Source organism: Chiloscyllium plagiosum, chromosome 6 (genome assembly GCF_004010195.1).
Source record: "Chiloscyllium plagiosum isolate BGI_BamShark_2017 chromosome 6, ASM401019v2, whole genome shotgun sequence".
Lineage (NCBI taxonomy): Eukaryota > Metazoa > Chordata > Chondrichthyes > Orectolobiformes > Hemiscylliidae > Chiloscyllium > Chiloscyllium plagiosum.
This window is the reverse complement of record NC_057715.1, coordinates 107302677-107320903: the sequence shown is the minus strand read 5'-3', so window position 1 is coordinate 107320903 and position 18227 is coordinate 107302677. Positions and strand designations below refer to the sequence as shown.

The 18227-nt window shown below is 39.3% G+C and overlaps 1 protein-coding gene across 6 annotated transcripts in view; it reads left to right on the top strand.

Moving 5' to 3' along the window:
• Nucleotides 1-18227, top strand: part of dhrsx (dehydrogenase/reductase (SDR family) X-linked) — a 293939-nt gene that overhangs the window by 111966 nt on the left and 163746 nt on the right. For all 6 annotated transcript variants that reach the window (XM_043692380.1, XM_043692383.1, XM_043692379.1 and 3 more), the window contains one exon: nucleotides 9538-9606. In XM_043692380.1, the coding sequence (XP_043548315.1) occupies nucleotides 9538-9606 (69 nt within the window). The remainder of the gene's footprint in view (nucleotides 1-9537; nucleotides 9607-18227) is intronic.

Here is an 18227-nt window from a genome sequence, read left to right as displayed (position 1 = left end):
GGGGGCCATAAGGCCCATCTTGTCCATGCCCCATATGTGACAAGGAGGAGGAGAGATTTGCGTGTGGTGGTGTTACGATGCTCTTGTTGCCCTACCCTGCCAGGGGAGTTGTTGTAGAATTTTGCAGATGGCACACACTGCTGTTACTGTTAGAAGGAGTGAATGTTGAAAGTGTTCGAAAGGGTGCCAACCAAGTGGGCTGCTTTTTTCCTGGATGGTGTCAAGCTTTTTAGGTGTTATTGGAGTTGTGCCCATCCAGGCAAGTGGGGAGTAATCCATCACATGCCTGACTTGTGCCTTGCAGATGATGGAGAAGCGTAAAGAAATCATGAGGGGAATTACTTGTCACAAAATTCCCTGCATCTGACCTGCTTTAGTAAGCTCAATATTAATGAAACTAGTCCAACTAAATAGGTGGTAAATTCCAGGATGTTATTATTATTAATATTGTTGAGACGCACTTCCAATTCCAGATTTTATGAATGGAATTTTAAATTCTGTTGGCATCTGTGATGGAATTACTTCATGGGAAGTGGGCGTTGCTAGTCACAGCTAGCATTTAATACCATCCCTAATTGCATAATGTTATGGGGGAACTAGGGCTTGCAGAAAATTGGCAGATGGAATTTAATTTGGAAAATGAGAGTTTGTTCACTTTGCTAGAATGAATGAAAGGCAGACCAGTATTTAAGTGGAGAGAAACTTCAAAAATTTTCACTGCAGAGAGATCTGATTTTCCTTATACATGAATCAGGGAGAGATGATGGCCTAGTGGTCTTGACTGTTAATCCAGAGACCCACATAACGTCTGGGGACCGGGGTTTGAATCCCGCCGTGGCATACAGTGGAATTTGAATTCAGTAAAAATTTCTGGAATTAAGAGTTGAATGATTAAAAGGGAAATGGTGTTTTTACCTGGTCTGCCTGTGACTCCAGACCCACAGCAATGTGGTTGACTCTTAACTGCCCTCTAGGCAATTCAGGTTGGGCCAAATACTGTCTGAGCCAGTGATGCTCACCTAATGAATAAAAACAAATTCCAGAGGTGATCTGCTAGAGACAGTTCTTCATCAAGGCAGGATTTTACTGAATGTGATATCAAGAAGCCCAAGTAAAATAGAAGTCAGTGGGAATTAGAAGGTACATTTTTCAGTGGCTGGAGTTATACTTATCAGAAAGGAAGAAGGTTAAGCCCGTTGGAGGTAAATGTTCTCAGCCCCCAGATATCGCTGCAGTTTGTCAGAGCAGCATCCTAGGCCCAAACATTGTCAGCAGTTTCATCAATGACTATCTTGAAACATACAAGGTTCTTAGGGGTCACTGTGGAAAGACTGTTTCTTCTTGTGGGAGAGTCCGAGAAAAGAGGGCGTAATCTTAGAATAAGGGGTCACACATTTAAGATGCAGATGAGGAAAACATTTCTTTTCTGAGAGGGTAGTGAGTCTGTGGAATTCTATGTTTGCAGGGACTGTTGAGGTTGTGTCATTAAATATATTCAAAATTGAGATAGATGTTTAATCAATAAGGGAATCATGGATCAAGGGGAGAAGACAGGAGAATGGAATTGACAGTTATCTGATCAGCTATGATCTTGAGTGCCACAGCAGACTCAATGTGCTGAATGGCCTACTTCTGTTCCTGCATCTTATAGTTTTGACATTAGAAATCAGGTTGTCTACTGATGTTTTTAAAATGTTCAACCCATTTATAATTCTTCAGGTGCTGAAGCAGTCCATGTCTGCATGCAATAAAACATGGAGAACGTTCAAAGTTGGATTAATAAGTGACAATATTTATACCAGACAAGTACCAGGCAATAACAGAAAATCTAACGTTCTCCCCTTGGCTTTCAGTGACATGACCACAAGCACATTCTTCAGTGTCATTATCTTGGGGCTACTTTTGACCAGAAATTGAATTGGACCAGCCATATAAATACTGTGGCTGCAAGAGCAAGTAAAAAATTGGGAATTCTGTAGTGCGTGACTCATCTCCTGATTCCAAAAAGATTTAAAATTTCTTTAAGTGACAAATCATGAATGTGATGGAATACTCTCCATTTGTTTCGGTGAGAGCGGTTCCAACAACACATAAGCCCGTCAGCCACGACGAAGCAGCCATTCATTCTTTCCACCACTGACACTAATGTATGTATCAGCTACAAGATGCACTGCAGCAACTTGCTAAGGCTCCTTTGACAGAGCCTCCCAAACCTGTGACCTTTACCATCTGGAAGGAGTAGGGCAGCATATGTGAGCACCACTACCTGAAAGGTCCCGTCCAAATCATACATCATCCTGATCGTGTGAAGAACTCCTTTAGTTAGATCCTTTTATTTATACTGAGCAACCAGCATTCTCTGAGAAATCCAATATTCAGAGTGTATTCATTTCCAAAAGTTGCTAAGTGGCAATATTCGATTCTGCCCAGCATTATATGAAAGGCTTCTCAGTGGGTCACTTCAGACAGTTCAGGGGTCACTGATAAGCAATACTGGAGTTACAGTTAGTTGGAGAAAGCATTAGGGACGAGGACAGACTCTGTGTTGGGAGTGTTGATATTTAGAAATCCTGCAGAGAAGGCAATAGATCGCCTTGGGTGCTGTGTAGGTGATGGTGTGAAATAGTTAAGAGCAGTTGAATATCCATGCTGTTCAAATTGAGTTCAGAAAATAGAGGGTAGATACCATGTTAGAAGTGCGGAGTTTTAGTTCTGTTACAGGGAAGGCAACTGAACCACATGGCTTTTGTGATGTTAAAGTGCTCAGTGAATTTGAGATGAGTCAAAGAGCTTGTTATGGACCAGCCCAGACTCCCCCGTAAGGAGATAGTTGAGACCCTGATTTTTATATTTATTTAAAAGCAAGTGGAAGGTGCTGTGTTCCAGATATGATTTTATTGGTCTACCTCCAGGCTTTAATCTGAATATACTTTATTTTTACCACAGAGTTAAAGTACAAAAAACAAGAATTGGCATGACTTTAGCTAAATTGACATACCTAACAAGATAACGTCGGCACGGTGGCACAGTGGTTAGCACTGCTGCCTCACAGCGCTGTGTTCCAGATATGATTTTATTGGTCTACCTCCAGGCTTTAATCTGAATATACTTTATTTTTACCACAGAGTTAAAGTACAAAAACAAGAATTGGCATAACTTTAGCTAAATTGACATACCTAACAAGATAACGTCAGCACTAATCATTAACTGTTGCAATATAGCAGCGACCCATGAACACATTTCTTGGCAAAAATGAAATTCAGCAAAATAGTTTTGCTTCTCACGTGCTGTCTCTGCCAGTCCAGAAGAAAGAAACAATCTGTCCCTTTTGATTTTTAAGAGGCAGCCTCTCTGTCTGAGACCTTGGCTGCAGAGAACTCAAGCCTTTAGTTCCAGCAGCCAGCTGTGATGTTGCTGTCATTTTACAAAACTTATTTTGTCCTGAGTATTTTTGAAGAGAGGTTGTAAAAGCAGAGGTGCCAAAGTGGCTACAAGAGAAAGCCTAAGCCAACAATCAGAGGAGGCTTTTAAGGTTTTTTTAAAACAGTTGTACATTGGAAGTGCAGTGGTCAGTCCTCCCAGATCAAGCTTTCAAGTTTTTTTATCTGTAGGCTGTTTGTGTCCCAGAAGGGTTGCAAGCTCCAGTGATGATGTGGAGGAGCTGGTGTTGGACTGGGGTGGACAAAGTTAAAAATCACACAACACCAGACCAACAGGTTTATTTGGAAGGCGAAGCTTTCGGAATGCTGCTCCTTCATCAGGTAGCTAGTGTAGCAGGATCATAGGACACAGAATTTATCATAAAAGATCAAAGCGTCATACAATTGATGCGATGTATGGAGCAAATCTAGATAGCCATTAAGTCTTTATTCACTTAGAATGGGGATGCAAGTTTAGATTGATTAATATGTAAATCCCAGAACAGTCCCAAGATAACTTAAGGTTTTATAAAGAAAAGGTGACATCACAACTCAGACAATGCATTAAAGGTGTGAAGTAATGATTCCTAACTGTGACTTTCTTTGAAATCTCTCTTGATGTTGAATGGCATGTAAGAATCTGTGTCTGGATTTACTTTTTTGCCAAGGGGTCTATTTATGGGATGTTACTGTGTTGGAACAGTTAATTAGTAATCGGTACTGTATCTATTATTTGGTTAAGTTTTCCAATAGTTATTCTAAATTCCTCTTTCTTTTGTTTGTATTTTGACTAACGTGTTTAAATAAATTGTGTTTTGCTTAACGTTGAGTGGTTTGACCAGTTGCAAATGGGAACACCCACTTCACATCTACCTTTAAAATAAGAATAGTCAGGGTATTGGCTACCTTAAAATATTTTGAGGGTGTATGGTCTGGTTCATAACACGGCTAACAGAAACTTTTCACTAATGGACAGCAAAACGTAAAACCCTTCCTGGGTATGTGTGAGCCCTGACCCGGCCACTCTTGACTTTTTGCAGGGAGAAGTCAAAAGTTGTTTTCCAACTGCATGTCTGAAGGAGACATTTCAGCACCACTGTGCCAACATCTCTCTACAAGAGAAATAGCACAGAATACATTTGTTACAGGTGCCGTACCATCACAAGCTCCGTAGAACTGGGCTTTAAGGAAGTCCTTGGAGAAAGAGTACTAGCTCTATGCAGAATGAACTGTTGACCGATTGAAAAGGCAACCAGGATTCACTATTTACCTGTAGCTGGGGGGTTCGGATACTGCCTGAACTGCTGTGCTCTTCCAGCACCACTAATCCAGAACCTGTAGCTGGGGACCCAGTGAGAAGTCAGGTACAGTTGGAAATCTGTGCTGTTAGAACTCAGGCTAAGTTCTCAGAATTACTAGGGAATTAGTTGTTGCAGGGAAGGCTTAGCAAGAGTCATGGATGTTGTAGTAACTCCTAAGAAGCCAGGTGCCTCGAATAGATCTGTTTAGATAAGAATGGGAGTTAAAAAGCACGCACACAAATAGTGTCTGCTAGAGGCCGCTAAGCAAGAATAAAGCTCAGGGAAAACACAAAAGTTTTAGCTTCATGAAGCTAGCTGTCAGCAAAAAGCTGGGTTGTGCCTTTGAGTAAGCACTGAGCTGCAGTTTAAAGAGTCTCAGGCAGACAAGATGGTAATCAACTAGATTAGAAACAAGCTTTGAGGTAGTCTATGACAGGATGGCTTTTGAGGGAAGGTTTCAAGGCCAGATCAACAAAATGAAGAATTGTATTTATTTGTGAAGTTTGACAAGATTTGATGACCCACCATGTTACAGAAACATGGAATTGTTAGTGAAGAAGGAGTCTATTCAGCCAATTGTACCTGAGCTGATTCTTCAAATTATCATGCCAATCTCTGGCTTTTTTCCTATATCCTTATAGATTCTTATCCAAATAATTATCCAATTCCCTCTTGAATGCCTCAGTTGGACTTGTTCTCCAAGGAGAACAGTGTTCAATCTGTCCTCATAGCTGAAATCTCTCATCTCTGGAACCATCTTATAAATTGCTGTTGCATATTCTCCACATCCTTTCTATAATGTGAACACAGACAGCTGTAGAAAAAAGTCCACCTGAGGTTCAACAAGTGTCTTATACAAATTCAACATCACCTTCTTGCCCTTGAACTATGTCCCTTTTAATAAAGCTATGGATGTTGTATATTTTACTTACTGCTCTCTCCACTTGCCCTGTGGCCTTTAATGATTTGTGCACAGATAATCCAGTCCCTCTGCTCCTGCATTCCTTTTGATTTGTACCCCTGTTTTATACCATCTTTCAATGTTCTTCCTACAAAATACATCACCCCATATATCTCTACATCAAACATCTGCCATATATCCACCCTGTCCACCTCACATTTATAATTCTTCCAAGTTTTGTGTGATCTGCAAATGATGAAATTGTCCCTGCACACCAAGATCCAGATGCATTAATAGACATCAGGAAAGTTAGGATCCCAATACTGGCCCCTGGGTAGCTCCACTGCAAATTGCCCTCCAACCTGAAAAATATCCATTGACCAATTCTTTCTGTTTCCTATCACTCAGCCAATTTTGTATCCACATTCCAATGACGCCTTTATCTCACCATCTGTAACTTTCCTCACAGGTCCATTGTGTGGGACTGCATCAAATGCCTTCTGAAAGTCCATGTATACCACATCAATAGTGTTAACCCCCTTGAGTTTCTCTGTTACTTTGTCAAAAAACTCTATCAAATTAGTTACACACAATTTCCCCTTTCATTAATATCATTAATATCTGAGGGGAAGAATCTGAAAAATCTGTGTGATCTGGCTTGATTGCTTATGCTAATTTGGTGTGCACTGCAAGGTGTTCAATCACAGTATACTAACATGTTTCCACATGCTAATTCTGGGAATTAGAAATAGGTTGTCTATGTTTTGTCAGTTATATTACTATTCCACCTTTTATAGTCAATATTGTTATTTCTTCAAAATTGTGGAATGCTATAGCTTTATTGTCTTTGCTTGGGTCCTAAATCTCATTCCTGAAGAAGGGCTTATGCCCGAAACGTCAATTCTCCTGTTCCCTGGATGCTGCCTGACCTGCTGCGCTTTTCCAGCAACACATTTCCAGCTCTGATCTCCAGCATCTGCAGACCTCACTTTCTCCTAAATCTCACCTTATGTCCACCAAAAGTAAAAGATGAGTGGTCCCTAACCAGATACCGGATAGTTTGGTTGTCTTTGTACAGGATAACTAAGATCAGCACACCTACTTTAGAGTCTGCCTCTCTCTGTCTCTTCCTCCAACTAATCCTGAATCTGAAATTGTTTTCAGTGAGCCCCAAACTGTCCCAAGTGACCGAAAGAAACTCTTGTAAAAAGCCTCTCCACTATTACTGGGCAAAATTAAATGTTGCTACCTGCAGCTTTTGGAACTGAATGTTAGTTTTCACAGAGGACACTGCTCAATATGAAAAAGAAAAGGATATAAGTAGAGGATTTTCTCATGAACTATGTTGCTGTGTCTTTTTTTAAGATGAGACAAATTCTGGATCTCTCTTCTGAACAACAGTGAGGGTATGTCTACACCGTGCAGACTGTAACAGTCCAAGAAGGCATCTCTCCACCGACATCTCAAAGCAATTAGGAATGGGCAATGAATGCAGATCTTGCCAGTGATGCCAACATTCTACGTTGAATTTTTTAAAAAGTTGTGCAAATAAAGAAACACAATAAAGTTAATTGAACAGTTATGATTAGGTGACAGTTATGATTAGGTGTGCTGAGGTTTGAGAAATACCTATAAAGTATGCAGGTATAGATATGTTTTCATTACATGACACAGAAGTTTAATTTACTCAATAAGTCAGACCGACAGTTATTGCATATCCCTTGTTGCAATGTGAAGATGATGATGGGTTTCTGAAATGAATTTTTAATTTAAAATAATAACTCTTTTCTTGGAGATAATTTACTGAGGATTGAAGAGAGTGTGTTCCGCTGCATTGCAGTGTGATCATTATGCTTAACTGTGCCCTGAGCAATCCTGTGAATATTAGGACTGCAAGGCTCAAGTTTTCACATCTCTTGATTTCACTTTATCATTAGCTGAGGATATTGAAAGCAAGGGCAAATAAATGTTTTGTCAAAAGTGCAATTTCTCTAGCTCCTTTAGGAGTGCCTGATACTTTTGACAAGTAGACCCATCACTATGTCACTTAGCAGACTGCTAGCAGGGATCCATAAGCAGGTCAGTTTATTCAGAGCCAGTGTGCTTGTTCACTGAGATGGGTGATGAGGTGCATCAAGTTATATTGCCACTGCAAAATGGGAATGGTTATACTGCAGCAAACAATAGCTTCGGTAAATCTCCACACCATTTCACAGAAGATATCCCATACTCATACATTAAATCTATCTATTCACACTTATCCTGCCATTTGATGCTGCCTTTACCAATTTTAAATGGCAGTCACAGTATCTGACTGGTCTTTTGTCCAACTATGGCACAATGTACATCTCAGCTGATTGGACGACTGGTTTGCAATGTAAACTAATGCTAGCGTTGGTTTAATTCCCATTCTGGCTGAGGTTACCATGTAGGACTCTCCTTCTCAACCTGTTCCCTTGCCTGGGGTGTGGTGACCCCCAGGTTAAACCACCACCAGTAACCTCTCTCTTTCTAATGAGCAACTCTATTATCTAATAAGATTACGGCAAATTTACCTTTACCTTTCCACCTACACTGGACCTGTCTCCCATCCCTACAAGAAGGGCCTTTTGTTCTGTGATGCTAAAGTTCTTTAGGGAAGGAAACTGCTATCCTTGCGCTGGTCTGGCCTATATGTGACTCTAGACTCGCAACAATGTGGTTGACTCTGGGCAGTTGGGATAGGCAGTAAATGCTGGCCTGGCCTGCTATGCCCACATCTGTGAATCAATAAAAATAAACCAGTGACTTCAAATTTCCTTTGCCCTCTAGCATTCACTTAATTTTCCCTTCTGTTTCACTTGCCCCTCCCCACTTCTTTCCAAAACTCATCACTTTTCCATCTCTCTCCTTAGTTCCAAAAATAGAGACATGCCTGAATTGAAGTGTTAACTCTGATTCTGTCTGCACAAATGCTGCCAGACCTGAGGAGTTACATAGAACATAGAACATAGAAAAATACAGCGCAGTACAGGCCCTTTGGCCCTCGATGTTGCGCCGATCCAAGCCCACCTAACCTACACTAGCCTACTATCCTCCATATGCCTATCCAATGCCTGTTTAAATGCCCATAAAGAGGGAGAGTCCACCACTGCTACTGGCAGGGCATTCCATGATCTCACGACTCGCTGAGTAAAGAATCTACCCCTAACATCTGTCCTATACCTACCACCCCTTAATTTAAAGCTATGCCCCCTTGTAATAGCTGACTCCATACGTGGAAAAAGGTTCTCATGGTCAACCCTATCTAAACCCCTAATCATCTTGTACACTTCTATCAAGTCACCCCTAAACCTTGTTTTTTCCAATGAAAACAACCCCAAGTGCCTCAGCCTTTCCTCATACGATCTTCCTACCATACCAGGCAACATCCTGGTAAACCTCCTCTGCACCCGTTCCAGTGCCTCCACATCCTTCCTATAGTATGGCAACCAAAACTGCACACAATACTCCAGATGCGGCCCAATAACCTTTTTAAATGGTGGAGAAGGTTAAGAGTCCTGTTTCTGACTCTTCTGTTTGTAAGAACATTTAGAAATGAAACAAATGAGCACTTGTAAAGGTCAAGTTAAGACATTTGCAAAGGAATTGCCCACAAATCAGAAGGTCTTGTCGCCTTCTACAGTAAACTAAGGTACTCAACAGCTCCTTCTCGTATATTGAAGAGATGGTTATCACGGCTGTTCGGATTTTGTTCATGTGTGTATTGTCATTATGTTTGTGTGTGTATAGATAGCTAAGCAGCCACTGAATGAAGGAATGACATCCATTGATAAGCTTTTTCTCCCTTGCCTGTGAACAATTGCTAGTGGCTGGCACACATCCTTTGCTTTTGAGGGCAGCATAGTAACAATTTTGCATTTCTTTCTTGTTTCAGCTGGAAATCATGAAAATCAGGGAAAACTATCCGTAAGCAGAATTGTCAAGGAAACTGGGAATGACAAAGGTACCATTCATTCCTTTGCAGGAAATATTTGGATTGTTTGTAGCATCTTAACTCCTTTAGTAGATTTTTAATTAAAGACAGCAAGGGACAGAAATAAATGCTGTTGTCTTAAAGAGATTTGGTGCAAAAATGGTTGCAGTTAATGAGAGTAAGAAGCTCAGCTTATCATGAAGCAATCTGTGACTAATGTTAATAAAAAGATCAATCACAATGTTTTTTGTTCTTAAATTGTCTGTCTTATGACCAAGCGATATTTTGGCTCTTTTTAACCATCTCTTGATTAGTTGGCTGCAAGAATTATTTTTATCTCTTTTATTTTGACACACAATTTAAATATTTCGATTAAAAGCTGGCCATAAGCAAAATAAAAGAGACAATTACAAGGTTTAATTGAATGAAAGATAGAAAAATTTTATTACCAACAAGTCCCAAGAAAAGTAATAAAGCCTTGATTTGGAGATACTGGTGTTGGACTGGGGTATACAAAGTTAAAAATCACACACAACACCAGGGTTATAGTCCAACAGGTGTAATTGGAAGCACACTAGCTTTCGGAGCGCCTGACATTAAACACTTGCAAAGATACAGGTAATAAGTTTAATTACAGTAGGATTATTGTAATAAAAGGAAATATATTGGAAATACAGAATGTACCCACCAGCACCCAGATTACCTCAATAAATTAAGTTACATTCTTACCTGATTTAAGAGGGTTAACATTGGCTGATGTTTCACCTGACTGAAGCAAAGATTGACATTTTTGACAGAGCATTTGAGAGATTAGCCGGTTCAAAAAGGAAGAGTGGCCTACTCCTACAGTGAGGACTATAATAAATCCTTAGCTTTCCACAATTTAAAACAATCTAATCATTTTCTTAATATTTATTGACTTTGATTGGTACATTAATATAAGCATCATTATCGTTTTCTTGAAATTTTACAGAATGCAGTGGAGAATTGAGGGGACCAATGGGAAAATAATTACTTTGCTTTAGTTTTGCTGAAAAGGACGCATTTTTGTCATAGCTTTTCATCTTCTACTCATCAGAACATTTCTCAACAATACAAATTCAAGCAGAAAACAAACATTTATTATGCCCAAGTGTACTCATATTCATGACTTATCAAATTTTGCTTTCCTGTTGAAAGTATATTCTTGTGAAATGCCTAAATGAGTGCAAGATGAAAGCCTTCAATAAATGTGACCATTTTCAGCAATGCTAGAGTCTACATGGAAGAGATAGTGAGAGGTTGACTTAAGTTCTGTCCTACCAGATGACTAATTCTTCTCCTTTTAGCATATTTAGGCTATGTACTCATCTGCTGGTGTCAGCTCAGTCAGACCACATTTAGCAAGGCTGATCGCTAATTCACGACACTTGTCTCCTTGATTTTCCCCATGCTTGAAGTGATGTGGTGCCTCTCAAGCAATGTAACTAATTCTCTCTCTCTCTCTCTCTAATGGAAAGAAATTTCTGTGGCCTTTTGTGAACTACAGAAAATCACTTCTATAAACGGTTACAAATATGGAAATACTGCAGAGTTTTCAGAAACACTACATAGGTTGGTAGTAGAACTGTGAGGTTCATTTGGATGAGGGAGCAAAATGTAACATCTCAAAATTTGCAGAAGATACCAAATTGGGTGGGAGGGTGAACTGTGATCCTTCAGCATGATCTGGACAGGCTGGAGAAGAGGGCAGATCAATGGCAGATGCAGTACAATTTGAATAAATATGAGGTTATTCACTTTAGAAGCAAAACCAAGAAGGCAGTTTACTACCTAAATGGCAATAATTTGGGAGAAGGGACTGTGCAGTGGGACTTGGGTGTCCTTGTGCACCAGTTGCTGAATGCAAGAATACAGGTGCAGCAGGCGGTAAAGAAAGCAAATAGTACGTTGGACTTCTCAATGTGAGTGGTGTAAAGTACAGGAGCAGGGATGTGTTGTTGGAGTTATACAGAGCCTTGGTGAGGCCACACCTAGAATACTGTGTGCAGTTTTGGTCTCCTTTTCTGAGACAGGAAGCTCTTGCTCTCGAGGGAGGACAGCGAAGTTTTCCCAGGCTGATTCCAGGGATGACGGGACTGATATATGAGGAGAGATTGATTAGGTTAGGATTGTTTTCACTGGAGTTCAGATGAATGTGGGGGGAATCTCATAGAGTCTTATAAAATTCTAACAAGACTAGACAGGGTAGATGTGGAGAGGATGTTCCCGATGGTGGGTGTGTCCAGGACCAGGGGTCAGTCTGAGGGTTCAGGGTGGGCTGTTTAGGACAGAGATGAGGAGATATTTCTTCAGCCAAAGAGCGATGAGCCTGTGGAATTCATTACCACAGGAAGTACTTAATGCCAAAACATTGAATGTATTCAAGAAGTGGTCAGATATAGCACTTGTGACAAATGGGATCAAAGATTATGGGGAGAAAGCAGGATTAGACTATTGAGTTGGACGATGAGCCAAGATTACGATGAATGGCAGAGAAGTCTCGAAGGGCCAAATAGCCTCCTGTTGCTGCTATATTTCTATGTTTCTATATTACATCTAATAGGAAAGGAGCAATAGGCTGGATCTTTTACCCCTACAGTTGGCAGTGATGTGTATTACAGCTGCCACAGCCTGTGCTAACATGATACCTCATACTGTGCCAACATGGCACCTCATGGTACTGTTAAAGATCAACCGGTCAGAATGAATTTGCCTCAGTTTTCCAAGTCTTCTCTGAATTTTCAAACAATTTCTGTTGATGCTTTTGAATTTTCTTGAGGTGGTAATGATTCAATTGACTGTTAAGTTTTCCAGCGTAGTGTGATTACTGATCAGTAATGTCTTTACAGAAAAGAAGTCTGCCAGCCTTACCTGGCTGGCTAACAAGTGATTCTAGGTCCACAGGATATTTAAAATTAGGGAAATTAGGGATGGGTAAAAGAAAAATGCTGTTCTAGCCAGTGATGCCCACATCCAATAAGCAAACAGAGGAAAGGAATTGGGCAGAATAAAAATAAAAATGATCAAAATTCTTTGCAACTCTTTGACCATATTAAAGATGTTCTGTTGTGGCTGCTTTCTGTTCAAAGTTAATCGATTCTAACATTTAATTGTGGCGTACATTTTATCGCCCATTCACTTATTAAACCATCAGGGTGAATTGTCTGTGGTGACAAAGTCAATCAAATTGTTTGTTTCCTGATTGGGGATCTGAAATGTTTATTTGTATATAGGGAAAACATTTCGCAATTCCTTCTTTTTTGAAAGAAAAACACACACTTTGCTTGTAAAAGAATTGGATTTACTTTACCGATAATTTCAACTTGGTTTATCATGTTGGTCGTGTATCATGGACAAAGGGAAATAGGGTAAATTTAAATTATGATTGTTTTTCCTGTCTTAAGCATGGGACAGTGAGGTATTGATTGTTTTACCCTTGCTTCTTTTGATTCGCATCCTTCACTGAGGTAGACTAACACCAGTTCCCTAAACACCAGTTTTTGGATTCCAATTCTTGAAATAAATGCACAGCAAAATCCTTTAAGATGGAATGAAAGATAGACTTTATTAACAAAACATTCACAACACTAAGGAATTGCTTTACTACTCTATCACACACAGATGGACTTGGGAAATTAAGGAAGACAGAAGAGGAGATAGGTGACAAGTTACACGTTTTTGTAAAATTGGAGGTAGTAAAAAGTTGTTCATGTGAGCTAGAACTTCCCAGAGGACAGAGTCCAGGTAAAATGTAGCCTTTTTTCCAACCAGCAACTTAGAGATAGAGATTAAGAGTCCAGCCCTCCTTCTGGAGTGTCAAACTGAAACCAACATTGAATCTTGGAGTTGGATACAAGCTTAGATTTCAGTCAGGCAATCATACTGATGGCATTTCTCATTAGGATAATTAGAAGGTCATTGAACTAACAGCGTAACTTTATTTGATCCATTTGAGTTTCCATTGTGAGATGACAAGGTATGTGCAAAAGCATTAATGCCCATTTTAACATAATAAGTTTTGATGTTTTCCTTTGTCCAGAGGTGGTGAAAGAAGATATACAACTGCAACATTTAAAAGGCATCTAGATGGGTGTATGATTAGGAAGGGTTTAGAGGGATATGGGCCAGGTGCTGGCAAATGGGATTAGATTAGGTTGGGATATCTGATTGGCATGAACAAGTTGGACCGAAGGGTGTGTTTCCATGCTGTACATCTCTATGATGCTATGACTCAAACATCAATAAGGAGGAATAAAATAGAACATGAGAAAAGCTAGCTAGAAATATCAAACCAGATAGTAAGAGTTCATTAAAGCAAAAGCATTCATAAAGTGAATGCTCCTAAGGGTTTGGGAATTAATAATGGAAAGTAAAGAATTGGCAGATGAATTGAACAGGTTTTGTTTGTATCCGAAAGAAGGGTCACTGGTCCCGAAACGTTAACTCTGATTTCTCTTGACAGATGGTGCCAGGCCTGCTGAAATTTTCTTGCAATTTCTGTTTTTCTTTTAGGTTTTTTGCATTGCTCTTCACTGTACAGAGTACAAATAACATCCCAGAAATAGCTGTAAATCAGCTGGTCCTGATGGACTTCGTTGTTGTGTGACAAAGGAGGAAAAACAACTCATGAACAACTTGTGCCAAAATTAAGGGAAAAAAAACATACAATTGTGCAAAGACAGATGGCGGGTCAGAATATTGGATAGAATATATAAACTAACAAAGGAAGATTAATAAATTAATAAGGAGGTGAAAATTACAAGGGAAAGCTAGTCTGAAATATAAAAACATATCAAGTGTTCCTATAATTGTTTATAAATGTACCAAGTTGTAGAAAGTGAATAGTATCATAAAGAAAGCAAGACTGGAGAAAATATAAAGGTAAATGAAGAGATGATTGATGAATTGAACAGGCAGTTTGCATCAGTCATCATGACAGAGTATACAAGTAAGATCCCACCAGCAGCTCTTCGTCAGGAAATCAAAGGGAGGGAGGAAGAAACTCAGAAAAACCACAATGACTAGAGAAGTGACACTGAGTAAATTGTTGCAGCTACAGGCTGGCAATTGCCTGGGTACTGAATAATTTTATGCGAGTGTCCTAAAAGAAATGGCAATGAGATAGTTTATGCAATTGGTCCTAATGTGGATCCCACTGGAACTCCACTAGTCACCAGTTTCCATCCTGAAAAAGACCTCTATATCCTTAATCTTTGTCTTCTGCCAGTCATCCAATGCCTTCTGTGTGGTTATTGTTTTTGGAACTTGTGTACAACTCTCATAAGTGACTTATTACATTTAATTTTTCTCATTTCTACCCAACCACTGCCACGTTGTGGTTTACTGAAATTAGATCATCCTTCCCTGTTCTGTTCAACCATCATGAATTAATAGATCCACACCTTCACTTTATTTAAAAGCTTCCCGTCCTTTCTAAATATCTTGTACTGAGCAACATTCATGTTCCAATCTATTTCACATGCAGCCAAGTCTCTGCAATCACTAGCAAATCATATTTGCCTATTTCTATTTGTGCTATCAGGTCAATCAGTATTTTTTTCCAAATGATACATGCATTCAGACAGAAGACTTTTAAGCTACCTTGTCATCAAGCAGGCAGATTTGTCTATAAATCCCATTATGTGGATTTTTATCTTCTTCACAAATGATTTTTGTGATACATTGTTACACCATCAGAATTGCATATCAAAAAGATATTTGTATTGAAGATTATATCTTGTCTGATTATCCTCAATAAGTAGCGTGACATGTCAACTCTCAAAATTTCTCAGTGAATTTAAGCCTCTCACATCATCTGGCAAAGGGAATCTGAAGACATGCTATTTTTCATAGGCTGTTATCTCCTTGGGGAATATTTTAAAATTTTGCAATTGTTAAACCCTTGATTTACCTGCCAGACAGCAGAACAATCTCTGCAATAGATATAGGGTTGGAATTTTAATGAATTCAGTTATTTGTTGCTAGATACTATTCCACATTTTCTAGCATTTTTCTTCCGCTTGTTGCTTAGGGACTCAGGTCTGGACCTGCGTTCTCGACGCTGTTTGCGATCTGCAGCTTGTTTGTAGAAAACAGCTTCACAGCCCCTGATGTTGCCACTGGCTTTTCTTTCTCAAATTGCACACAATCCTTGGCCATACCATTCAAAATTCCTTTCGTCACTCTTACAATACTCAGTATCTAGCTATCGTTAAATAATTATATTTCCTGAATATTCTCCTACACTCAACTTTTGCAACAAATAAGCTGGAATAAATGTGTTCCATTCACACTTGGTAAAATCATGTAAAAGTGGTTTTGTTATAAATTGATTTAAGATCAATTTATATGAAGTTCAGTTAATTTGATTCTGCTTCAATAATGTAAAATGATAACTGAATATGATCTTCCTTCCAAAATATTAATCTAAAGATGAGGAAAATGATCATTTTGATGTCAAGTAGTTTAAATGCTAAAGCATCATGTCATTGTTTCTATCTGCTTATATGACAGGGTGCCATTGATGCTATTTTATATAAGTGACCCACAGTCTGGAAATCCAGTGCAGTGGAAACTTAGTTCATCCCTTAGCTCGCTTTGTAGTTCTCATGAAAGGGATGTGACATCTGGACATGGGCTCCTGCACTTTCATTACTATGTTCCAGCAATAGAATCAAACATCCAGGAAAATCTGAATCTATAAATCAAATGACAGGATTAGGGAGATTAGAGGAATATAATAATAGAATCACGGAATTATCACATTTCAGCACATTGTCTATACATCAGGTCTCTGAGTAAACACTTTATTTAGTGCCATTTACCAGTTTTCCCCTCTAACTCTGCACATTGTTCCTTTTCAAATTTCAGTCTGACTCACTTTTGCCTGCATTCAGCTTGTCCTGCCACACTCAAGCAGTGCATTCCAGACCCTAACTACTTGCTACCTCAAAAAGATTTTTCTTAGATAGCTTTTTGCAAGTTTTGCCAATTACCTGTTAAGAGCACTAAACAGTACAGCACAGGAGTGGGCCCTTCAGCCCATGATATTACTGTGACAGTTTTAATAACGTCAATCTTGTGAGCCAAATGGCAGAGTTAATTCTCCACCAACCCAAAATACAGACCTGACAATTGTAAAAGCATGTAATTAGGAATAGAAGCAAGCAGAAAATCAAATGGGGAAAGTGGTTTATGGTCATCAAGAAATTGAGCATCATACTCTTGTCCTTTTATAACCATTGGTTGAAAGAAAGAGGCTTGACAGCACCATGGACAAAGCAATCCACTTGACTGGTATCCTGTGCACCACCTTAAGCATTCATTCCCTTCACCATTGACAAAGTGCACTGCACCACCCATTAGTCCTCTTTCAGTAGCAACTTCCAAATTTGCCACTTACAAGGGCAAGGGCAGCAGATACATGGATGCACCACCATGTGCAAGTTTCCTTCTAAGTTCCACACCATTCTGATATGCAATTCTATCACTGTTCCTTCACTGTTGCTGAGTTAAAATGCTGGATCTCCTTCCTAACAGCACCATGAACTGCAGTGAGGTAAATGCACCCACAAGAAGCTGTTGAAGGAATTTAGAGTTGAGCAGTAAATTGTGGCCTAAGCGATATCCACATTCTGTGGACAAGTAAAATGAAGGGTAACGGGATCAAGTGTAGCTTATATGGCCTGTGAGAGATTAAGTTAGTCACTAATGAGTTTCATAAGCCAATTGTCTGTATCATTTTATGGTTGATAAAAATGGAAACTTGTGATTTTTATAGCATATCTCTTACTCTCTTAAGTGTTAGTCTTCTGATTTGTGAGATGATGGTGTTGGAATTCTGCGTGTGCCCACTCTAATTGTGTGCCATCATTCTGTTTCCTTCTCAACTCAAAAGTGTCTTTGCTTGCTTTCAACTTGGAGGTCCCTTGAAGGAGACATTGTATTTGTGTTAAAGCCAGAGATGATGTGTTTTGATTGCCTTTTATTGTCTCTGTCCCAGCGACACAATAGATTTTGCGTTTTTATTGGTCTGTCTCTTGTGAGTGCGATTCACTGAAGGCTGTAAATGTGACAATAGCATCAGACAGGTTACGCACTTCTGAACAAAATGTAATAAAGTGCGTCATCCATTTCCTTAACGGATCATTCACCTTTAAGGATGTTGGAAAGGACCACTGCTCTACATAAATCAAACATGGGAAATGAAAGGCTATAAATCACCCATGTTATTCTCTTCATTGTAAGGAGAATAAAACCAACCGTGAGGAAGAATGTTATTAAAATTGTATTGAAGAGGTCAGAAATATATTTTCATTACATTTCTAATCTATTGCATGGTGAGAAAATCTATCCTTGCTCAGTGTGGGATAACTATGGATTTTGTAATATTCCACCAAACATTCATGAATTACAAGTCTTTTCTGAGATTCCTTAATGCCTCTGTCTGATTAGAGGGTTATGTTGTAAATTAAACTGCCTTTAATCATAAGGATAACACTGTGCATTAAACTGCGTTGATTGGTGGTGGAGAACAGGCCTGAATGCAAGTTCAGGTTGATGTGCGACATTGAGCTGATCGGTACTGAACGAGAATGCCAGCTAAAATAGCAAAGAATAGAAATATCAGA